The following is a 26541-nucleotide window of genomic DNA, read 5'->3' on the forward strand; positions in this document are numbered from 1 at the left end:
CCACAAACTGAAAACGCTGTAGTATATATGCCTGGCCTGTGGGTGGTGCTGTGGAGGAAAGTTACTAAGTACATTTACTCAAGTACTGTACTTAAGTACAATTGAGGTGTTTTTCACTTTACTCGAGTATTTCCAAATTCCAATACTTTTACTTCTACTCCACTACATCTCAGAGGAAAATATTGTACTTTTACTCCACTACAATTATTTGAACACTTTAGTTAATACTAGTGACTTTGCAGATATAATCATGACATTATAAAACATTTATATTTATTTATTTGCCCTATTTTACATAGACTATTTAAAAATAGCCGATCTACAAGCTCACGACGCGCATCGCGACGCATTGTGAGCTTGTAGATCAGCTATTTTCAAACATTTCAGTACTTTAAGTATATTTTGATGCCAATACTTTTGTACTTTTACTTTGATTGATAACATTTTGAGCACAGGCCTTTTACTTGTAACAGAGTATTTTTATATTGTGGTATTGCTACTTTTACTTAAGTAAAATATCCGAGTACTTCTTCCACCCAAATGAATTTGACCCACTGGTCGAGATGCAGTGGTGTAAAGTAACTAAATACATTTACTTAAGTACTGTACTTAAGTACAATTTTGAGGTACTTTTACTTTACTGGAGTATTTCCAATTTTCAGCACTTTTGCTTCTACTCCACTACATCTCAGAGGCAAATATTATACTTTTACTCCACTACAACTATTTGAAAACTTTAGTTACTAGTTACTTTGTATAGGCTATTTTCATTATTATTACAAAACATACAATAACCACTTCAGCCCAGTGGTGGAAAGTAACCAAGTACAATTACTCAAGTACTGTACTTAAGTACAATTTTGAGGTATTTGTACTTTACTTGAGTATTTCCAATTTCCAATACTTTTACTTCTACTCCACTACATCTCAGAGGCAAATATTGTACTTTTACTCCACTACAATTATTTGAAAACTTTAGTTACTAGTTACTTTTCAGATATAAACTATGATATAATGAAACATACATTAACCACTTTAGCCCTATTTTATACATAGGCTATTTGAAAATAGCAGATCTACAAGCTCACAACGCGTCGCATCGCGACGCGTTGTGAGCTTGTAGATATTTTTTAGCTTGTAGCTATTTTCAAATATTTAGTACTTTTACTTTTGGTACTTTAAGTACATTTTGATGCCAATACTTTTGTACTTTTACTCAAGTAATTTTTTTATTTTGGATTTTTACTTGTAACAGAGTATTTTTATATTGCAGTATTGGTACTTTTACTTAAGTAAAGAATTTGAGTACTTTTTCCACCACTGCTTCAGCCCTTCATACATTTCGGCCATTTGAAAATAACCGTTGTACAAGCTCACAATGCGTCACAATGCGTCACATCGCGACACCTTGTAGATCGGCTATTTTCAAAATAAATGTAAAACTTGAAATGGGACATTCTGCATAATTAGTACTTTTTTATGCCAATACTTTTGTACTTTTACTCAAGTACATTTTGAATTCCGGACTTTTACCTGTAAGAGAGTATTTCTATATTGCAGTATTGATACTTTTACTCAAGTAAAACATTTGAGTACTTTTTCCACCACTGTCGAGATGCATCAGCTAGGTTGCGACCGTCGTCACTAGCGTCCTGGCTGAATTCAACCTGGTGTTTGTACTTTCTCTATTTACAACCCTACATCTACATAAACGTTCAGATTTCAAATATAAAGTGCTTAACTCATGGCCATGGATGTTAAAATTCACTTCGAGTGGGTATAAGTACCCGTATCTTCCGTATTGTTCAATAAAAAGCATTTTAATCCGATCGGCAGCCATTTTCTCATAGAGTTATAATGTATTAGAGTGCAATACTCCTCCCAACCGGTAGGGTCACGTAAATTAAAGTCAATGGAGAAAATTCGAAGTCAATGGCCACCAATCGGATTAAAATGATTTTTATTGAACAATACGGAAGATAGGTGTACTTATGCGGGCCCATACATAATTGTAACATCCGTGGCCATGGGGTCAGCACTTTATATTAGAAATATGAACGTTTATGTAGATGAACGGGTTATAAATGGAGAAAGTGCAAACACCAGGTTGAAGTTCATCCATGATCGTCGTGACAGACGACCGTCATGTAATCCATAACAGCAAGGCGTTTGTTTTCATTCTTATAAGACCGCATGGCTCATTTATATGCACGTGAAAGTAACTAAGCGGAAAGTAACTAAGTACATTTACTCCATGTCCACTTGTTGCTGAAGGTGGTAGTGTAGGAGCAGTGCTGTAAAAGCCCCATGGCGTTAAGCGAGAGGTGGAGCTATAGCGTCATCGTTTCAGGAAAGATGCGTATTTGGTTGTACACACGGAGACGCAAGGGTGGCGTCTTGGGGGGGGGGGGGGGGGGGGGGGCGGGTTTAAGCGAGAGGTGGAGCTATAGCGTCATCGGTTCAGGAAAGATGCGTATTGCCGTATTTGGTTGTACACACGGAGACGCAAGGGTGGCGTTTTCAGATTAATTCACTCTGGGACCCGTTTTCAAAAATAAGCGTATTGCAGACCTAAAACGCCGGCTCCGTGTGGCCAAAACGTGCAAACGATTAAAAACTTATGCGGTTTCACCTAAAATCGTATCCGTGTGGATGTGGCCTAAGTTACAAATGGTTAAACACTGGGTTTTACTGTGTGTAGACATTCTTGCTCTTAAAGAAGCTGATGGTCCTGGTTGACCTATGATGTATTAACACATTTTCCAAATAGATGTGGAATGTTTTTTTTAACTGGCTAAGCGACAGGCTCTCTTTATCCCAATATTATGTGGCCTTGCACTGGAAAAGACGTGTGTGCTGAAATCATTTGACATAAACTTTTGATGGTGCCTTTCCATATTTTACTCAAACAATTAATGTAAAAAATGATTGCACATACCGGCAATTATACTTAAAATAGGAGACCACACAAGTCCAACAACGATGCAAGTTGGGAATGCAATACCCGTTGCACCCGTGGTCAGAGTACCCATTGTACCCGTCTGTCTATCTGTGTCCCTTTTATGCCCATGTATGGAGTTCTGTGTGAGGCATGCCCAAATATGGAATCCAAGTCAGTACTATGACGTCATATTGTTGACATCAGGGATCTCCATATATGGGGATTTGAGTATTTTTGGCAAATCCGCTGATCCGACTGACTTTCCACATCACTCCGTGGGACAGAATATGGTAACTGCAGTGAGCTTGTGATATTACGTTTGTGACACCCATCGTCCACTCAACATATTTGTGAAGCCCACCTCTCCATGTACTGTATGGGCATGTTATGTTTGACACACGTTTGTGATGCCCACTTCTCCATGTATGGGCATGTTACAAGTATAATGTGTAGGGGTTGACTACAACACAAATGAATCAAAAACATCAAAGAGCAGTTTGGATGACTCATGAGAGGAAATAACATTTTTGCCTTTCAGAATAATGTTTCATGCCTGAAACAATGTATGATGCAAGATATGCTTGGTACATTGTGGAAAACGTGTATCATCAAGTGCAATTGATTTAGCACGTGTTGTATGATTATCTTTTAATGTATAGAAAGCCCATCGTATGTCTATATGTAGCATGTGTTAAGTAGCTTTCATTGCAACCAGAGCAATCTCCCCTCATACGTATGCCCATTTTTGTGTCGTGTTGCTTTTTCAAAAAGCCATCAGGATCCGTCTCTGTCAACTAGCTGTCCCTCAGTCCATTAAAGATGATTGATAGAGGCAGAGAAATCTTCCACACAGCTGTTGTCTTTGACTCATACCCTGAGAGATGGAGGGAGAGAGGGGCTGAGAAAGAGAGAGAGACCCATCCCTCGTCAAAAAGACCTCTTTCATCTGCGGAGCGACGATGTGCGTCTCCGTCAGCAGGCAAAGCGCCACAGTACATTTTGTACCGACGACACACACAACTCATCTCTTTTGTCCATTTCCCTCAATGCCTCCCCTCCGTCTGAGTAACACCGAAGACAGACGAGGATAATAGTGCTCGTCCTGTTTTTGTTCCCCTTTGTTCATGAATGGCGTGTTATTTTATTCCCTCTTCAACGCTTACGTGATAATGGGTCATTCTGCAGTCTGTTTTATCTTCTTTCCATCCTCTTTTCTTTGGTCAGCACAGGCAGGAAACAGAAGAGAGAGAGAGAGAGAGAGCTATTGTCTGCATACTGTGTGTAGTGCAAGCCTTTTCCAGTGAGGCACCAAAGAAAAAGACATGTCTGTTTGTCCAACAGCTCTGATTACCCCCCCCCCCCTCCCTCCCCCCCACCCCCATGGCTTGCGTGTTATCCTCTAATGGCTAGTGAGGATTTTTACAGGACAACTTGAGGAGGATTTTATGATGTTTGGGGTGTGATTGATAACGGGCTCTCGGAGGGGTGTCAGGCTTTCAGAGAGGGGATAATGTGGATTTCTATCTCTCTGCCTTCTCGCGTAAGACGCACCATCAATCAAGTCTCTCGTGGCCTTAACCCGGTAGAATTAAAACCTTGAGGGGGGGGGGGGGGGGTCTCCGCAGAACCAGGGCACACACACACATCAACGGGGAGTGAGACAGAATCGGAACACGGATCCACAATGTAGCGGGTTCACCATTAGCAGATGGCGTACAGTAGATTCGAAACCTAGTTTATGCGCCGTTGTACGGCGGTGGAGTCGCTTGGCAATAAGAGCTGATCATCAAACTGAGTATAAATGACCCTGAACTCTTCCCACCACAGGGCGGGACAGAGAGTTGGTGGTGTCAAATGTACCGCACAGTGGGATTACACTCTCATTTTCACTGTGTGTGTGTGTGTGTGTGTGTGTGTGGGGGGGGGGTTATGGGTGTGTGTGTGTTATTAGATCGTAACACAGCTAATTTCTCTCGCAGCCTTAGTCGATATTTACCAGCGCAAAGGGCACCGGCAGAGAGTAGCAACAGCAACAGCAAAACAAAAGAACAACAAATCATTATTATTTATTGTAGGACAAGAGTGACCACATTAATCAGACCAAACCTATGTTCACGTCACCCATTTTCAACATTATCTTCATATAATACATGTGTATTATGTATATATATGAGATGGCACAATTTCTGTCTACACTTATGTGTGTCTCATCGGTGGAATGTGGACAGTTGCAGAAACCTGCCCACCAAAGATATCATCGATGGGGATTCCAAGCTACTAGAAACTATAGCCTTTCTCTTCCTGGAAAGTTGGCATCCTGAAATAGAAGCCATTGTTCTTGCTTTCATAAAAAACCTTGTTTCAAATTACCAAACCTGCCTATTGGTGATGTCACTGGTAGGCACGTTTCTAAACTGTCCACAGCCCTCTTCTAAGACAGAGAGACAGAAATGTGCCGTCATATATGAGCATTAGCGAGACAATTTGTTTCGTGGTCTTTTAAGCATAAGGGTTAAGTATAAAAGTTTAATATCTTACCCTGATTCAAACCCCAGAAACCAAGGGCATTCCCGCTTGGCCAGGGGGGAGATACTGGACTCACGAGCTTCAGGCAGTACTACTTTGTTGACCATACTGTAGGTCCTACTCGACACCAGGGTTTACATTTCTCATTATTGAATAGTAGGGAGACCACTTCCAACCACTGCAGATTTAGTAGATAGTTATATTGTATTCGCATACTCTACCCTACAGATTTGTAAAAAATAACAATTTATTCATTCAAAGTTCCGGATTGCAGCTTTAATTTGCTGTCTGTTTGGGAAAGAAAGAAAGACAAAGCACACGCCTGCTGTCAACCACGATGGTTCTGTATGGATGTGCTGTGTGTATTATTGTATGTTTCCCCATAAGTTCTGCATAATGACTGTATGCTGTGCCTGTGTTTTTTGTGTTTTAGTTGACGGCTGCATACACAAAGCAGCAGGGTCCTGTCTGTATGACGAGTGCCACTCACTAAATGGCTGCGACACCGGCCGAGCCAAGATCACCTGCGGCTACGACCTGCCTGCAAAATGTGAGTACCAGTCATCATTACTATTATTATTATTATTAATTATTATGTAAGTGTCACATCACTTGCACAGCTAAATCTGGAGTGTTAATTTAACTCTTGACATTTTTAAAGTTCATCACTTTCAACTTGGCGCCCCTATTTTGGGCGTGTAAATTATACGCGGAAATTCCAAAAATGTTCTACCAGCTAAGAGCTACAAGCTCATAACACGTGGCATCACAGTGTGTTGTGAGCTTGTAGATCGCCCGATTTTGTCGCGTGACTGACACTGTTGTATGACAAAATAGGAAATAAGATTTACGTTTTACATTAACACTCCGGATTTGACTATGTGCCACTTAGTGATCTGTTTTCCTTTTTCTTTTTTTCCCTTTTTTTTTTTACCTCAGGCTTGTATATAAGCTAGCGCACTGAAAAGGCATAATGTGAAGACAAAATAAATACATTCATGCATGCTAGGTTTTACATCAAATTCCAGATGGCCAGAGCATGCATGCCTTGGCATGGATTTTTCCAAATGTGTCAAACGTCTCACACACACTGTCACATGTGCCAGCACACACACACACACACACACACACACACACACACACACACACACACACACACACACACACACACACACACACACACACACACACACACACACACACACACACACACACACACACACACACACACACATCTTCTTGCAAGGGAACTGGCATGCTTTTATTGTCCATTCTCTCCGACTAAAAACACTTTAATCACAAATGATTATTTCTGAGCAGCCATTCTATGATAAATCAGGTCTTGTTATTTGGAGGATAATTAATATGAGGGGTGCTTGTTGTACGGCTAGCTGAGCTTGCCATCTGCACACGAACAAAGACATTAAGGGAACTATTAGGTGGTAATTTGATTGATATTTCATCCCTGATATATTCTGTTAGCAGACCACATAACTCATGTTGCCGTGCGACACAGGGATGTACTGATTTGGAAAAAGAATTTAGACTGTGTGTGTGTGTGTGTGTGTGTGTGTGTGTGTGTGTGTGTGTGTGTGTGTGTGTGTGTGTGTGTGTGTGTGTGTGTGTGTGTGTGTGTGTGTGTGTGTGTGTGTGAGTGAGCGACAGAGAGTGTTAAATCTTCATCCTTGTGAGAATTTCGGCAGTCAAGGGGTGTGAACCAACTCTGTGCTAAATTATTGGTATTGCACAGTGGTAATGTCACTCTTTAAGGTGGTTTCAAATAGCTTTCCCAGCAACGCCTGAGGGGGACAAAGAATCACACAATGGAAAACAATGGCCATCATTACAGTCCTGTCAAGAGACATGTCCCAGTAGTCGCTAGTAACCTATCCCTGAAGGATTTCCATGAGATAACCGAGAGGAAATACTTTAAAGGGGAGATGAAATTGGCCTGTGTTAATACGGTCTGTCGTAAGGATGTCAAACAAACCCAAGCAGATAAACAATGAGTCATTCTACCAGACGGCCAGTTCAAGTGTCTGTTAGAGCAAAAACGGGGCGCGGCGTGACAATTTAATAACCTCCAAACTCACATCATAGCATGGGAGCAATCTCCCTGCCACCGGCTAACAGCTATTATCTGTTAGCAAGAAAGGGGGGGGGGGGGGGGACAGAATGATAGATAGTTGATAACTCGTGATAGAAAGGTGTAGCACAGTCCTGTCATATCTTTTCCAGACTATTTTACTGTAGATTTTTGGGCTGTATTTCCGCACAACCTTTCCTTTCTTCTCATCTTCTGTCACTGTCATCATCGCTATTGTTGCCGTCGACTGCTCTTGGAAATTGACAACCGTTTGACTCTCCTTTTTTGAGCGCTCAGCTCTGACAAGAGATCTCACTCCTTCCCGAACTTCATCTGACAATTGGATTTTATTCTTTCCCCATTAATTTCCCTCAGTGAGTGATTCGTTATGCTCCACCTACAGTACCCGCACATTGTGAAGCTGTCGGAAGTGTGACGTACATTCCAGTGGTTCACTTTGTGAAATCACAAATAATAATAGCCCACACGCCATCCACCCCCGCACATTGCAAGTAAACAAGACAAAAGACATTCTCGTATGTGATTGCATTTCATGTAACTTCATGGCACAGCTTAGGCATAACAACAATATTTTGAAACTGGCCATGTAATGTCAACACATTACGAAAGAATATTAGATGTTCACTGCTCATAATAAATAATGATTAATGTTATATTAATGAAATGGACTTTGCCTCATCAACCTTTTAGTGTAAATAATTTGGTTTCAATAACCATGCCACTATTATCTTGAGATTTAATTAAGTTTGAGTCGTAAATAGAACTGCACATGTCATAAAGGGAACTGCACATGTTCTAAATCTAATCAGAAGTTTTAACACGACAAAAACAGACTACACGTAGCTCTTCAGATCATTTCCCACGATATATACTTTGCTGACCGGGGTCCCCCTGCAGCGGTCTATCATTGGCCCGGCCCGCCACCCCTTTTCTTCCCTCTACTCCAAATCTCTTTGGCGAAACGGGCAGATCTGCAGGAGGAGCTTGTAGATGGGCTATTCTAATAGAATGTTTGCCTATTGTGACATGTGCCTATTGGGACGCTGCGGTTCAAGTTGTTAACCCATTCCATCCGGGAACGCAACTCTGTCATTTTAGATTTCTTTGGCTATTAAAAAATAGCAGCTATACAAGCTTTGTAGATCTGCTATTTTTGAAAAATCATGAAAATTTGTATTTTTGAATATATATATTTTTAAACGAACATTTGTTAAATATTTTGTTCCAGGGACCTCCAGAAGCTTTAAAAAATATATATATATTATTTATATATATATTTTTTTAATAATAATAAAATTATAATGTTCACGATTTTTCAAAAATAGCAGATCTACAAGCTCGTAGCGCGGCACTCGGTGCCGCACTATGAGCTTGTATATCTGCTATTTTTGAATAGCCAAAGTATAAGATAATGGTTACAGCTTAAAACCTAAAACGACACAGATGTCTTCCCGGATTGAATGGCTTAAGAAGCACAATTGTGTCTTATGCACCTTTTTGATTCATGAATTAAATTTGTGCACAAACGAATACAGTTGCCTCTGGAAAAGGACAAGTTTCATATTTCCCCGTAGCATATGAATGTACCACACAAGTAAGATTGTTATTCATATTGAACCATGGAAAACAAAAGGAAGTCGACTGTACCTGTATAACCCCAGGGAAATTAAACGCCCGCACCAAGTCCTCTTTTATATGTGCTCCGGCTCGTCTGCTGTGAACGGAAAACGTTCACAGTGGGCAGGATGCGGCCAAGAAGACGGCTGGGATACCCAACTGTCACTGAGGCCCTGTTCAGACTGGCGGCTCAAATCCAACCCAAAACAGGGGCCAAAACTTCCTCTGGAAATGAACGCGACTTCTAAGCCACTTATCAACATGAGAAAGGAAAGCCATTCCTGCCCCTGGAAACTTGTTCTCTTTGAAAACTCACGGTTTACATTTACAACATTTTCCAATACTGCAAGAACAACCACGGTTGAGATAATATTTGCCAATTTGCCACCCTATTTATAGCATGTCTCATCATCTCTTTTAATTGAAAACACATTGAATTTGGATGTTAGCTTAATTTGTCACGCCTGTTACTGATCAAATACCTGTCAAACTGAGCACACAGCTCGCATACTATGTGCCTGCGGTAGCTAGGTAGGTTTTTTGACTGATTGAATACTGTATTAACAGTTTGCAAAAAGTACAGTGCAGTTATACAATAATGCTAAAAGGATAAAAACAAAAAGCCCTGCTGGCTTGTTTCCATTGTTGTCCTGGTAGGTAGATAGGAGGTAATTATTTTCCACTGATACAAACACAAGAAATACAGAACAATACGTCATTAAACAAAATACAGGATTTACAGGAACACTTATGTTTCTTCGGTAATGCACTGAGAATGCTGTTGTGCTCTCTGGTCGTTCGTAAATTCAGTGCAGTCGGTTGAAAATTCAGTTCACCTAGTGCCCTAGGTGAACTGAGTGTGCACACTGACTGACCCTACCCAGAAGCAGGGTTGTCCAGTGCCCTGAACAGTTCTGAGCACTGATGAAAACAGCAATTCTTGGCTAAATGCATGCTAAACGAGGCAAAACGAGTGCTAACTGCCAGTCAATGCTGCCACTATTATCAATCTGACAGGTAGGTATGGGAAGCAGTCGGGGACAATACAGACGACAGGCACGGAGGCGGGACGCAACAGTCACATTTTCACAACTTCTCATTTGAAGTAATTTCCATTATAAATACTTGTGACAAAGAAACTGTCTAGATAATAGACTAGTATGTAAATATCAGAAGTTGTCGCTTATCTGTTGTCCAAGACCCGAAATGAGGCCTGATGTCTTGTCAGATTCAATGTTATGTCCAACCCAGTCCATATGAGCGCTGTTCATTGTGAAAGACATTCATAAAAACACACTGACATCCACATTACACTCTCCATTCCCATCCAGTACTCAGGTGCATACTGAATATGTTCGGTTTATTTTTTGGTAAATACATTTTCTCAAAGGAAGCCATAATGAGAGGGTGTTTTAAGCCAGCCTTTTCACTTCTTGTTAATGTCACTCTGCCACCCAAAAGACGATGCGCTAAATGAAAGGAAATTGCAGCTAATGGCGGGTGTTGTTGTGAGGGCTAAAAAGCATCCATATTTACAATTTAATTTCGGCAGGCTGTTATGAGGCAAATGTGATGACGCTGTGATAAAATTGTCTCGGAGGTCAAAGTGGCAGACGTACTTTATGTAAGATAAGATTGTGCATGTGGGCATTATGTTGTCATGTAGGCTTTCTCCACAATACAGAGATGTACCACTTGCAAAAAAATGTATGTTTCTGATGTCAGTGTAAGTCCTAATAATTAACAAATAGGCCTACCTATTCTTTCTTTCTGCATACCATGATTTGCCTTTTTTACATATAAATGTGACCAAGTGTCTCAGTATAACATGTACAGTATATATACAGTATAACACATGTGTGCATGTAATGCACAGATGGCCACACTCTTCCAACACAGAGAAGTTACGGACAGATGGGACATTTTCCGTTTACATCTCGGCAAAGTCCAGTATTTCCAAGGTGGTCTTTTCTCTTTCCCATTTTGTCAGAGCATTAGCCTGATTTTCTCCTGATTGGTTATAAACATCACTCTCCTCTTCTGTGGGGACACACCGGTGCTTGCCTCTTGTGCCACACATAATTGGAAACTTGTAAGGCTACAGAGCAAAATGTGAACCACTTTTCCCCCTTTTTAGGGTTTTGAGGATTCGGTCTCATACAGTACATCCAGTCGTGGTGCCTTAGGCCCTTTGCTAACAAGGCAATGGCAATAAGCCATCCATCATATTACGAGGCTGCCCATTTCTCTTTATCTCGCAATGTCCTTGAGTCTTTAGTCTTATTAGGGGATAATGTCACCATAGTAAATTGTATTTTGCTTGTCAAAGGCGTGCAATACTCAACTGTGTCATTTTTCTTTCATGAAAGTACAATTTAAGGGGGAGAAGTAAAACTGCTGCTAAAGACATAAAATGCTTCCTCATGTTCTGGACAAAATGCTCAAAGCCTATAGGGACGACAGCTCCCTTTTGGGGGGAAGTTGACATGAAAACATAGAGTTGTCCTTGTTTGGAGATTTGATCTGCTGAGGCAATGGAAAATGACAAGTCTAAACCCCTTCATTTGAGTCGCTTTCCCCCCCCCCTCTCTCTCTCAAGACAAGAAAATTGCTCTTCATTACATCCCACTAAGCAGTCTAGGCTGTGAATCCCAGTGGCAAATGAGCCTCTCCCTTAACCCTTTAAGGCCGGGAAGGGAACGCATCTGTATGTCATTTTAAAGGAGAATTCCGGACAAATTAAGTGTTATCTTTGATGTCTCGTTACTCACCTACCGATGTGAAAAGTAGCGTTCTTTTTTTTCATATATTCCCCTGTCGTCATTTTTTAAACACCCTCCGTTGTTATAATGGGAGCGTGAGGGTTAGTGAAATTCGTCTATTATAACCGACGCAAAGTTGTTTTTTTCACTACTAGTATTCATAGTAGAGTCTCATGATAGTCAAACATGCGTTGAAACTATCTGCGAGGCTGCCGTCAATGGCGAACGATTTAACACTGGTTGCTTGTTTCTTCCAGAACCTGGCAACTCGTGTTGCCAGATTCTGGAAACAAGCAACCAGTGTTAAATCGTTCGCCATTAACGGCAGGCTCGCAGGAATTTTCAGCGCATGTTTGACTATCATGAGACTCTACAATGAATCGTAGTAGAGAAAAAAATAACATTGCGTCGGTTATAATAGACGAACTTCACTAACCCTCACGCTCCCATTATAACAACGGAGGGTGTTTAAAAAATGACGACAGGGGAATATATGAAAAAAAATAACGCTACTTTTCACATCGGTAGGTGAGTAACGAGACATCAAAGATAACACTTAATTTGTCCGGAATTCTCCTTTAAGATTTCTTTGGCTATTCAAAAATAGCAGATACACAAGCTCATAGCGCGGCACCGAGTGCCGCGCTATGAGCTTGTAGATCTGCTATTTTTAGAAAAATCGTGTCCCTGGAACAAGATATTTTTTTATGGGAGTGGGTCCGCAGACAAATACATATTATTTTGGGGGTCCTTGACACAAAAAGTTTGAAAACCATTAATAATAATAATGAGCAACATAAGTAAAAAAAACTTTAGGAAAACATTTTTTTAGGATTTACAAGACATTTGTAAAATTGAGTTTTTTTTAGTGAATTTGTAAAAAGATTTGAGTTAAAAACTTTCGCTTTAAAAAAGTATATATATATTCAACCTAAAGATTTGCAGACATTTTCACGATTTAAAAAAATAGCAGATCTACAAGCTCATAGCGCGGCACTTGGTGCCGCGCTATGAGCTTGTATATCTGCTATTTTTGAATAGCCCAAAGAGATCTTAAAATGACACACATGCGTTCCCTCCCCGGCCTTAAAGGGTTAAGAGGGCCAAGCACATGTGGGACTGATTATTATAGGCTGGCCAAGGATTATTAATCAATGGCAGTAATTATCCACCTACCATAGCGGAAAGACTCTAAAACTGTCTGTTATATCAATCTGACAGGGAAATTGTCTATTTTGCCCTCATGTTAGACAAGTCTCTCATCTGTTATTAGATTAATTATCAGGCTGAAAATGTGACTTTGAGCATCGCAAACCAAGCCACATGTTCACAATTCACTGCTTGAGGATACGGTGCCCCGCCGTTGTTGAGTAGCGCAACACAAGAGTTGCAGTTGACCCTTTTTAAATGTGTTTTGAGGAGTTCACTTTCTGTTCACTTTCAACCTCGTGTACCTGTTTTGGGCATGTCGTTATACAAATATGCAAGTTAAAAGTGAGCTTGTAGATTGGCCATTGCTGTTTTTGAAATAGGGCTTAAAGGGATAGTTCATCCAAAAAAATAATGTTTTTCCTATCGATTAGTCACCCCCCATGGAGACTTGAATTCATGGATATTTATTTGTTTTTGTCGCTTTCCTAAGCCAATAATTTGATGACCAGCGGACCGGTAGGCAGCAATTCAGGTAGGAGACACAAAGAGTCTCCGCTGCTGGTCATCAAATTATTGGCTTAGGATTGAGACAAAAACAAAAAAATATCCAAGTCTCCATGGGGTGACTAATCGATAGAAAAAATGTCATTTGGGGGTGAACTATCTCTTTAAGTGGATTATAATGTGCTATATACTTCATACACTGAATTAGAGTGCAATGTTATTCACCACACTTGGATGTGGAGCGGAGAGATGAGGGTATAAAATGTGAGCAAATACTAGCAGAGGAAATGTAACCACATTGGGGACTATAAGTCTGTATAATATTTATGTGACACTAATAATGTTGTGTAGTCAAATTTGATGTAGTGACCCCATCACTACACACAACACAACACAATGCCATCTCCCAAAATTATTTGCGTAATGTGATTACTTCAGAATGGTTGCTGTTATCGCAGACATACTCTACTGTACACCAACAAGGAATGGAAGGAGGCCGTTGGTAGTTTTAGAGGCTGAAATCGTATTTATATTATTATGGTATGTGTTTGTTTGACTACGGCCTGGCGTACATGTTGGCTGAACCATCCTTTATCTCATACAATTCCAATTTACGGGTATTTTCTCCATTTTCAATTATAGATGAAGAAAAGAGGGTGGTTGCATAACGTGAAAAGTAGAGTTATTGTGCAAGTAATTACTGAAAATGTTTTGGGAATGTGTCCATTAACGTTTGAAACTGAAAAAACAACAAAAACACATATAAATGTAACTTACGTGCATACATGGATGGATGGATGGATGGATGGGTGGGTGGGTGTGGAGGTAGGTAGATGGATGGATGGATATCATTGTCACTCAAAACTAAGCTACAGACCTCCCAAAACAAACTGATTCGACTACTTCTCGGCCTAAAGCCTGTGACCCACCTAATTCCAACACATTTTGCTAGTCTGGGATGGCTCAGGCTAGAAGACAAGGTTAAAGGGGAAATCCACCCCTTTTCAATATTTAACTATGTCATTAATATAGCATAAAGGAGTTGTGTGGAAATAAGAAAAAAGTTCCCCCCTTTCTGTGTTGCCTTGAACTGGAGGATTGATTGTGGGTTTAACATTGCAAATTACACTGTGATGACTCATCATGGTGTAATTTGCAATGTTAAACCCACAATCAATCCTCAAGTTCAAGGCAACACAGAAAGGGGGGAACTTTTTTCTTATTTCCACACAACTCCTTTATGCTATATTAATGACATAGTTAAATATTGAAAAGGGGTGGATTTCCCCTTTAAGCAATTAAAAATGGGATTGGTTTTTAAGATAGTCAAGGGGCAATACACTCAATGCCCTCAATGCCCTCATACCTGACTACTACTCCTTCTCCAAAGTGAGTGACGCCCAGAGCCACACTACTAGAGGGAGCGACAACGATCTTTTACCACCCATCTATAGAACAATCATGGGACATTTTTCGTTCTACTACTCTGCCACCAAAATGTGGAATGCCCTGACACCATCCCTTAAAGAATGTGGATCACTGGCTTCTTTCAAAACAGGCCTGAAAATACATCTATCACAGGAGGTAAACTAAAGCACCTCATCCCATTTGATAAGGTGTCATTCAATAAGGACTGAGGGGGGGGTGGGTGGTCATAGTTCAGGATAGACTTCAGCGCTTGAACAATCAAACTAACAGTCAGCCCATAGTTCACATGCTGGCCCGCCCCCGTTCCTTGTTCAGCGAGAGGACTTTGGTGTTAATCTGCATTTACACATTTCATCCGTAGCTGTCACAGTAGCAGACCCGTAAGGTATTTAGAGTTCAAACCGGAGGTCTCTCTGCAGAAAGTTAATGTCCCATAGGAACGCTTAGATAGACTGTTTTCACTCTCCAATTTCATCTGAAATCTTTTAGCCGGTTCTGTTTCCCTCCCTGGGGCTGCCTCAGATTGACAGTCCAAACTGCTGCTGCTGTTTATTGTTTTGCTTCACTCACCCCCCCCCAACCCCCACCTCCGTTCCTTTAGCTCCCAAGTATACAGTATGCTTTAAATAATGAATTATATTTGGATTCAACAAAAGAGGGCCAAAATGTCATTTTGCTGCCATGAGAATGCCCTCTTTACGAACTTTTCAGCCAATCTTAAGCTCGATTTCGACATAGTTGTATGACGGTGTCCCATCATGCCCAAAGTCGCCGATCTACAAGCTCACAACACATTTCATTGCGACATGTTGCGAGCTTGTAGATCTGCTATTTTCGCCACAGGACGATATAGTAGAAATTATGCATTACCTTTTTTTTATGCATGGCATTAAGGCCATTTCGTATAACATTCACAGACTACAGTATTTACAATATTCCCTATTTCTCTCCGATATCTTTTTAAGCAGGGGATTTAAGAGTTTGCTTTGGTATAGCTCGTGGAACATGTGCCTCTGCCAGAACGACTCGGAGTGCGTGATGCTCATTGTAATTCACATGGAGCTAGTTTTCACTCCGGCTTATCAGTTTGTAGCTTTATAGATTTCAGCCTTGTGCAGTATTGCCTTGCACCCGGCCCCACTCTGATAGTCTGGAGACACAACCTTATCGTTTGCAGCATCGATACAGCTGGCAGACCTTTGATTACTCTCTAATCTAAAACTGGGTGCTAACTGTTTGGAGCGCGCTCAGACGGTACCCTCTGCCTCAGCAATGACCTGGCACTCTCCTCGGCACTTCTGTAATGTGTGCACTCGAGCTTCTGAAGAGCCAACCGCGCTTGTCCTGCCTTGTTTTTTCACTGATGGTTAACAGACTCGCTTTGCCGGCTGGCTTGTTAGGAAGACGCATCCGTACGTCGTATGTTGCTTTACATGTGGGTACAGAAACGGTGGAAGAAAGGGTGTCTTTGTCGGTTTTGTCTGATTACCATGGTGTCAAAGACGAGGCCAGCCGAGCTCCCCTCCTCCCCCCCCCCCCTCGCCTGTATCAAACCGAGTCTCCGGTGTTTACAGTAACTGCACCTGTGCTAATATTGCTAATCATTAGCCTGTGATGAATTCCTCTCCCTAATAGCATGAGGAATCTTTTCCCATGCCCTATTTAATCTGAGGGACCAGGCCGTCTGTTTGTCTCGCTCCACTCAGCAAACACAGATAAATCACGGCAAAGTACCTACTATTAGTAAGTGACACACGGCTCATTCTGATTAAATTACCCCCTAGAACATTATCATTCCGCCAGACAAGTTTATCAATGCAGTCTTCACCCCCATCACCATACAACGGGGCTGACACTTGCAGAGGGTTCGACGGACAGCCCATAATTTGTTAATTTGTGTACAACTTGTTGTTTATCAGGTCCGGCCTCTGTCCCGTAAAACGGAGAGCGGCTGCTTTGTTGCTCCTTGTTTGTACCGCATCGTTTGATTTATGCAATGTCACGCAGTGGTGTAAAGTAACTAAATACATTTACTCAAGTACTTTACTTAAGTAGTACAATTTTGAGGTGCTTTTTAGTGATGAGCGGGCCGACCCGTAACCCGCGGGTCAACCCGTGGCGCGGGTTGGTCGAGTCAGGATTTCAGAGGCAATTATGCGGGCTGCGGGTGAGCGGGTCAGCCGCTCTCACACGCAAAAAATTAATAAATCACATGCTCTTGTTTTGTCTTTATTCCTAATAAGAATAAGAATAATAACAATAAAACAGTTTGAATACACTTGGGGTGTATACTTGAAGATTATTTTCTAACTTTAGTACTAACTTTTACTAACTTTTACTTTAGTGGAGTATTTCCAATTGTCTATTATTTTACTTCTACTCCACTACATCTCAGAGGCAAATATTGTACTTTTACTCCACTACAATTATTTGACAACTTTAGTTACTAGTTACTTTGCAGATATAAATCATTACATTATAAAACATACATCAACCACTTTAGCCCGATTTTATACCTAGGCTATTTGAAAATAGCAGATCTACAAGCTCACAACGCGTCGCGTTGTGAGCTTGTATCAACAGTTTTCAAACATTTTAGTACTTTTACTTTTGGTACTTTAAGTACATTTTTATACCAATAAGTTTGTACTTTTACTTCAAGTAAATTTTTAATTCCGGAGTTTTACTTGCACTTCTACATTACAGTATTGATACTTTTACTAAGTCAAACATTTGAAGGACTTTTTCCACCACTGGCAATGTGTTCGTTTTATTATTTATTTTATTTTATGTATCCTATGGTATATTAGTAAGAGAAACTTAATTAACTCATGTCTTGCGACGCACATAAAAACAAGAATTTAACGGCATTGGCAGGGCCATGCATCTCCATTTACAGCCCATGTCAATTGTTATGCAGTCTGTGGCAGGATATGGGTTTCACGATGTCCTTCTTTTTTTTGTTAACCTAATTTTCCTGAGATGAAAACGCCAATACTGCAGAAGGATCATAATCGCTGAGCAAACACATCATGATGATTACTGACTGAAATACTGTTAGATTCAATGTGAACTTAACACGTTTCTATTTTCTTGTTTTAATCACTTTCATTATAGGCAAAACATTTCCAAGCATTTAGAAAAATGTCATAAAAATGTCCACAATGTTCAGAATTTTTATTTTTTATTTTTATTGCAACACAAATGTAATTTTTTTTGAACGTTTTTGAAAGGTATAAAATCGGGCTTAAGTGATTAAACCCCTAGTGTGAACGCTTAAAGTGAAAGAAATCCTTTGTTTCAGATAAATGAGTGTCGGCCGCTCTCTCTCTCTCTCTCTCTCCGCTGGTGGGCCCACACAGCCTGGAGAACGTTCACACGGTGCTAAAGTCAACATCTAGCCCACAGCGGCGGCACACACACTGCTGCTCACTGTTACCGCACACATCATAAATGTCACCTCGTCACTTCATCCACACTGCAGCAGCAGCAGCAGCCACACTGCTGGGTCTCCCCACAAAATGACTGCCAGCAGAGACCCGTTTCTCTCTCTTTGTTTTGTCTGGGTCCTTTGCAATGTAAAGTCTCTATCTCTGGATGTGACCAAATGGACCCGTATATGCGTCCATTTGTACATACATTTGTGCTACTCCGATAGCCGATCTACAAGCTCACAAACACATTTCATTGCGACATGCTGTGAGGTTCTAGATCTGACATTTTCGGCACAGGATAGTAACGATATAGTAGAAATTATGCATTATGTTTTTTTATGCATGTACTGTATATGGCCATTTGTATAACATTTACAGACTACAGTATTTACAATGTTCCCTAATTTCTCACCGATATCTTTTAAGCAGAGGATTTAATAGTTTGCTTTGGTAGCTTGTGCCTCTGCCAGAACTGTCAGAGTTACTTAGTGGATAAATGAATAATCATTACATTTGACTCACTGTAGTCTGTCTTTGTAATACATTTGTGCTACTCCGATACTTGTGTAGTAGTAGTAGTAGTAGTAGTAGTAGTAGTAGTAGTAGTAGTAGTAGTAGTAGTGCTAGTAGTAGTACAGTAGTAGTATGAACATAATATTGTTTTAACTTCTGAACAGTTGACAGAGCATTAGGATTAAAACAAGATTATTGGATCATCATCACTGAGGGGATTAGGGGGGGGAGCGAATCAAGGGAATGTAAACAAACCAATGTTGAATAAACAAGCGTGCGAGGATACTCTTAATCGTTTGATGCATGAAACGTAACGGTCAGGCCTTGGTCTTTTGGATGAAACGCAAATCCATCCGGGATTAGCATCTCACTGAAATCCACTGATGAATTAATGATTGAATATATTGATAATTAAAAAGGAAGGCTCGAGACCAACGGAAGGCCAGATGTTTTTAGCATTATTTATGAGAGCGGCCCCGTGGCTGCTGGAAGACTAATCATCTGCCTCCCCGGCTTCTCATTGGCTAGTAATGACTACCGGTATCTCAGGGCATGGAGTCGCCTAATTTAACCGCTCCGCTTCGGTGACCAGCAGGGTAGCGGGGCTAGCGGGCCCTCTGCGGCCCACACGGTGTCCCTTTGCGGCGTCCCTTCGCGCCGTCCCCTCTGTCTTTGGGGGGTTGTTTGTGCTTCTTTTGTTGGCTAGGCCTGTCAGTCTTCCCGGGCCTCCTGAGGACCGGTGTAATTTGGTAATTTCGGCCTAAACGGTGATACTGTAATTATGTGGCATCAGCTGCCTAGCTGTCAGCGGGACGGCCAGCAGTCATTCATCACGCCGGCGAAGTAGCGAGGGGTGGGGTTGAGCCCGGGTAAACACTCTCAGAAAGAGTGCGGTGGTCTCACTCAGAGATGGTTTGAATGAGAAAGAGGGGGGTTGGGTGGGGTGGGAGGGGGGGGGTGAGGGTGGAATTGGGGGGCGGTGCAGCCTGAGTGGAGGGGCTGGGGGTTATTTGGCCGAGATGGAGGGGTGGGGGGGGGGGAGTGTCCCAGGGTGTCCCTGAATGACAGTGATGCATTGGGAGCCAGTGTTGATTTCGTCGACTAAAACTATGACGAAAAATGTTTGTCGACTACCTTTTTTCACTGACAAAAACTAAATAAAAACTAAGCTATGATGACTATGATATATTGACGATTTCGTCAACAAATAAAAACTAGACTAAAATGTTAGTGAGGGACGAGTGGAGAAGTAGAACCAGTAGAACTAAAAGACAAGTCATTTTATGTTTGGTTGCGCTCGGGTGTTGCGCTCTGAAAATAGCAGATCTACAAGCTCACGACGCTTCGCAGCTTCTTTCAGCATGCAACCAAGTGTAAAATCAACCATTACAACCCCATCAAGGCACCGCCAAAATACATTTTCGTTGACTAAATCAACTGTAGATTTAGTCGACTAAAATGTTATGATATTTAGTCGACTAAAACTAGACAAAAACTAAAACATCTAAGATGACTAAAATGGACATTTAGTCAAAAGACTATGACTAAAACTGAAGCAAAATTTGCTGTCAAAATCAACCCTGATTGGGGACGGTGCAGCCTGAGTGGAGGGGCTGGGGGTTATTTGGCCGAGATGGAGGGGCGGGGGGAGTGGGTGTCCCAGGGTGTCACTGAATGACAGTGATGCATTGGGAGCATGCAGGTGGGGGTGGGGGTGGGTGGGGAAGGGGGAGGGTGGGGGAGACAAGGTGGGTGCGGTGCAAGGTCAGGTTTGAAGTGGAATGTGGCAGCCCGCTCTAATGCAACCTCTCCATTTCTGTTAGCACACTGCTCCCATCTGTCCATGAACAACCCCGGCTTAATGAAAGCTGTCATTAGAGGGCTCATCACCCAGTGGTGACATGCAGGAAACACACACACACACACACACACACACACACACACACACACACACACACACACACACACACACACACACACACAATGGCATCATCGCCATTGCGGTGTACAAACAAATGTGCCAAAGGGCTTTTAGACTGTATTATCTCACCCAAGTAAAAGCCAAATTGGAACATTGAGGGTGGGGGTGGAGGTGGGGGGGGGTTAATGCACATAGCTATGATGGGGGTTTGGAAATCCCAGGCACTCGGCACGTTGTCCATGCACTCCCTCAAGAGAGAAACATACAAACTAATTTAGTTACATGAGCCATCAGTGGTACCGGACAGGGCCAAACATAACAGCCTCATAACGGCAGGGCAGGAAGCAATTTTTTTAAATTTTTTTAGACCACTGGCTAAATTGGCCGATAAGTAAAGTTGTAACTCCGACTTTGTCTTTTATTTTATCTGACAACTACATTTTGTTCGCATAACCTTACCTAAACAAAGTCATCAGCAGCCAGTGGTGGAAAAAGTACTCAAATGTTTTACTTAAGTCAAAGTATCAATACTGCAATGTAGAAGTACTCTGTACAAGTGAAAGTCCGGAATTCTAAATTTACTTTAAAGAAAGTACAAAATTATTGGTATCAAAATGTACTTAAAGGATCAAAAGTAAAAGTACTCATTATGCAGAATGTCCCATTTCAAGTTTTCAGATGTATAAAAATCTTTTGAAAATAGCAGATCTACAAGCTCACAATGCATTGTGAGCTTGTAGATCGGCTATTTTCAAATAGCCGAAATGTATATACTGTAGGGCTGAAGTTGTTAGTGTAGGTTTTGTATAATAATCCAAATCTACAAAGTAACTAGCAACTAAAGTTTTCAAATAAATGGAGTGGAGTAAAAGTATAATATTTGGATCCGAGATGTAGTGGAGTAGAAGTAAAAATATTGGAAATTGGGAATACTCAAGTACTGTAAGTACACATACTGTACCTCAAAATTGTACTTAAGTACAGTACTTAAGTAAATGTACTAAGTTACTTTCCACCACTGTCTGACAACTACATTTGTTCGCATACCTTACCTAAACAAAGTCATCAGTTAGCAGGTGAAGATTCATAAGATTTGGATTCTGATGCTGGTGTTTTTATTTATTACCGTCATATTAAAAAGTTGTGATTCACAGCCATTTCCAGTTCGATTGCAAATTGTTGGTCTACTTTTTTCACATGCTAAATTAATAAATACAATGTTAGATAGAAGATACTGATTTGTATTTTAAACCACAATGAAAAAATAAGTGTTTATTGAACCTTTTCCCAAAAGGGAACTTGGCAGTGTACTGTATATGACTCTGGAGCACTTTATGGACAAGCTGCCAACTTGGCGGAGGTCTGCGCGCTCTAGTTAACTCATTTATTTTTATATTTTGTTCTCATGTTCTTATGTACTGAGCAAGAAATAAGGGGGGAAAGGTTAGAAGGATTCTGCCATGCCAGTCCAACCTACCATCCCCTTGCTAATGATTTGCCAGTTATGAGGCAGCCACCCATTAAATTCTAAGAACAGACCTTTGGTTATCTCTCTGTTGAATACCACTTCAGTGCCTATCTGTTTGCTCCAGACTGAATAAAAACAAGAAGAAGAAGAAAAGAAAAACCTTCGTCTTTAGAGCAGTGGTGTAAAGTAACTAAGTACATTTACTCAAGTACTGTACTTAAGTACAATTTTGAGGTACTTTTACTTTACTGGAGTATTTCCAATTTGAATTCCCTTAATTTTACTCCACTACATCTCAGAGGCACATATTGTACTTTTACTCCACTACAATTATTTAAAAACTTTAGTTACTAGTTACTTATAAGATATAATTATTACATTATAAAACATACATTAACTACTTTAGCCCTATTTTATATCTAGGCTATTTGAAAATAGCCTAGATATAAAATAGCCGATCTACAAGCTCACAACGCATCGCAAAGCGACGCGTTGTGAGCTTGTAGATCTGCTGTTTCCAAACATTTTAGTACTTTTACTTTTGGTACTAAGTATATTTTGATGCCAATTAACAATTAACACATCAAGTAACATTTTGAACACCGGCCTTTTACTTGGAACAGAGTATTTTTATATTGTGGTATTGCTACTTTTACTTAAGTAAAACATCTGAGTAGGCTACTTATTCCACCAATATATAATATTTTGTTTTGATAAAACTGCATTTAAAAAAAAAAGTATCTATATCCTCATAACTCCCGAGCTGTCTATTCCGTAGGGATATATTCAACATTTATTCTTGGCATTTCAATGCTTTATTTCAGATAGGTCAGCGTAGAGAGACCGCAAACCAAGGGCAGAAGAGAGAAGAGAGACAGGCGGGAGACAAGATGGGGGTGGGATTTGAACCTCGTGCTCACAGGCCTGTGTGCACTAACTGGCTGAGCCACCAGGCACCTCCAGTCTACTCGTTTGCGGAGTTCTTTCTTTTGCAGCAATTACTTTTCCCTTGGGGTACTGTACATGGTTTCTGTTTTAAAGGAGATGACATGGTCGTATTTTTTATTTATTTTTTCTAAGAACGGGACTCTCTCGCTACGACAACAGCATTATGACTTAAAGTTGAGCCGCAGTCATCCTGATAGGGTGACTAAGGGCCAGCTAGAGAACATTTCTCTCATTTCCCCGGAGGGAAAGTATAGTGCAGAGTTTACGGGTAACAACAACATGTCTCCTTGTTTTGACAGTGGATGTTGTCTCCCGGAAGAAAGGGGGGCGACGTATTTTTTAATCTCTGATGGCTTTGTTTACCTCTCATCCCTAGACTTAGGATAAAAACTAATTAAGAACAAGGCAGTAACAGACTCCCGTAGTGCCGTTTTCACAGCCAATTATGCATGAATACAGACTTGCCTAAATAGTTGCCCTAGTCCTTGATGCTACTTTCGCTAAATTGCTATGGTTACTTCTGCTCATTAGGCTTTCAAGACTGTAAATGTTGACAGGTTTATTTTTCCACCTCACATCCCTTCCGTGTTTGCCTCTGCTAGATACTTCCCTTCGGGCTGGTGGTGAGGTTGGTAATTAGTTAACAAAGTATATGCCATTTCAGTCTGAAATAGGAATCACGTGACCGGGGCCGGGGTGTGTGTATCCCGGCTTGCCATTCTCGGATTTAATGCTGTGGATTTAGACTTGCGCGCTGGGGTCCTTAAAAACCATTAACCCTCCCATGAAAGTACATATGGCTGCCTATAAAAGCTAATGGGGAAGCAGGCCAAATACACAGGAGCCTCTGTGCCTCTTTCAGGGCCAACACTTTTGAGAAATGCGGAAATGAGACTCTATAAAAAGGCAAATAAAACTCTTTTTCGATAACATAATGGCACCGGAGTGTTTCTCAAGACTTGTCCAGGCACATTTAAAGTGCTGTTTTCAATCAATAAATTCCTGATAAATAAAAGTGAGTACGCCCTCTTGTACTGTAGGTTTTTTTATTTGTATTTTTATTTTTTGTTTAATGGTCCGAGGCGGTTTGTATTTATAACCTGTAATTCATTTCCCATCTATTTCCCCTGATCTTGTTATTGTTCACACAACACCACTTTAGAACCACGTGTAGCAGCTTTGCTTTTGCTATGTCTTGAAGCAGTTTTCTATACATCGATTTCCGTCTTGCATCATTTATGTCTTGCAGCTCGGCGATAACCTTCACATCAGAAGGCAACGTGGAGGATGTTATGAAACACACAAAAACATGATTTCCACAGTAGCTTAATTGTGCATATTTAAGTCTTTACTGTTTAGATTGAAGGTTATTCAGCAATAGACAACAATCCATCAACAATAACCAGTGGTGTAAAGTAACTAAGTACATGTACTCAAGTACTGTGAGGTATTTTTATTTTATTGGAGTATTTCCAATTTTCTGTACTTTTCCTTCTACTCGACTACATCTCAGTACAAATACAAATATTGTACTTTTACTCCACTACAATTATTTGAAAACTTTAGTTACCAGCTACTTTGTAGATTTAGATTATTATTAGAAAACCACTTCAGCACTATATACATTTCGTCTGTTTGAAAATAGCCGATCTACAAGCTCACAATGCGACACATTGTGAGCTTGTATATCTGCTATTTTAATGCATTTTTTAAATGCATTTTATATATTTGAAAACTGTGAAATGGAACATTCTGCATAATGAGTACTTTCTACTTTTGGTATTTTAAGTACATTTTGATACCAATATTTTTGTACTTTTTTGAATTACGGACTGTTTCTTGTAACATAGTATTTCTACATTGCAGTATTGATATTTTTACTTAGAGTAAAATAATTTAGTACTTTTTTCCACCACTGACAATACCTATGCTGAAGAAAATACACGCTTTCCTCTGACCTAATAAAACTTCATCACACAAGTAATGACGGTAAAAACCGATCCAATTTCTTTCGCTTCTTTCCACCCAAACAATAGCAAAAAAATATTGAAGTATATAAATCGCACGTCTAAGATTGCAACAGCTTTTTAAGAGCGCTGCCCATGGTGGCAAAAAACAAAGGAACGTTTGCTTATCATGCTTTTTATGACATATATCCGTGTCGGGCCCGGAGCGCCTGAGATTGCGCGCTCTGTCATCGCTGGGCCGTGTTCCCTGGGTTGTTTTAAAGACAGTCCAAGGTGAGAAATGGCCCTGGGGCCAGCAGTTTTTATGGTGATCACCTTGAGCTGATGTTCTGGTCAGGAGACCAGTGACTGTAATGGATCTGCTGGGAGCCCTCACAGTTATAGATTTATGAAAGCACAGAGGGGCCGGGGAGAGAGGGGATCGATCGCTTCGCCTTCTCCAACTGCCACAGACCCAGGACACACCCATGAATAATGTCATGAGATTTAATCCAAGGTGACAGCATTTTGACAGATAACAAGCTGGGGCTTAAGCCATAAAGACCGGGGGAAGCATCTGTGTCATTTTTTTTTCTTTTCTTTGGGCTATTCAAAAAATAGCAGATATACAAGCTCATTCATTACGCGGCACCGAGTGCCGCGCTATGAGCTTGTAGATCTGCTATTTTTTGAAAAATCTTGAAAATTTGTGCAAATCTCTGACCATATATATTTTTTTAACGCGAACATTTGTAATGCAAATCTTTGCTTCTGGGGGATTCTACAAATGTCTTCTAAATCTCTAACAGTTTTTTGAAACAAATTATGTTGCTATAATATCAGTAGTTCTCAAAGTTTTTCATGTCAAGGACCCCCAAAATTATATGTATTTGGCCGCGGACCCCCTTCTCAAAATATGTTGTTCCAGGGACCCCCAGAAGCAACGATTTGAGTTAAAAAATGTTCGCTTTAAAATATATATATATTTTTAAGTTTTGCACAAATGTTCAAGATTTTTCTAAAAAATAGCAGATCTACAAGCTCATAGCGTGGCACTCGGTGAATAGCCCAAAGAAAAAAAAAAACAGATGCGTTCCCGGTCTTAATGGGTTAAGCGTTTTGACTTACCCACAGCCATCCCTATACCAGTCCATTAAATGCACTCATAGGAGCCAATCATAACTTGCAGAAATCTTTTCCTCCCACACTAAGTCTCTTGAGCAGCGAGCTACAATTCGGCCTGCAAACCCGTTGTATTACTACAGTATAGCGGA

General features: G+C 40.7%; 1 protein-coding gene across 3 annotated transcripts in view; it reads left to right on the forward strand.

Moving 5' to 3' along the window:
• The window catches only part of macrod2 (mono-ADP ribosylhydrolase 2), a 763167-nt gene that overhangs the window by 307252 nt on the left and 429374 nt on the right, over window positions 1–26541 (forward strand). For all 3 annotated transcript variants that reach the window (XM_080448593.1, XM_080448595.1, XM_080448594.1), the window contains exon 5: window positions 5901–6017. In XM_080448593.1, the coding sequence (XP_080304719.1) occupies window positions 5901–6017 (117 nt within the window). The remainder of the gene's footprint in view (window positions 1–5900; window positions 6018–26541) is intronic.

Source organism: Gymnoscopelus braueri (genome assembly GCF_963280865.1).
Source record: "Gymnoscopelus braueri genome assembly, chromosome: 14".
NCBI lineage: Eukaryota > Metazoa > Chordata > Actinopteri > Myctophiformes > Myctophidae > Gymnoscopelus > Gymnoscopelus braueri.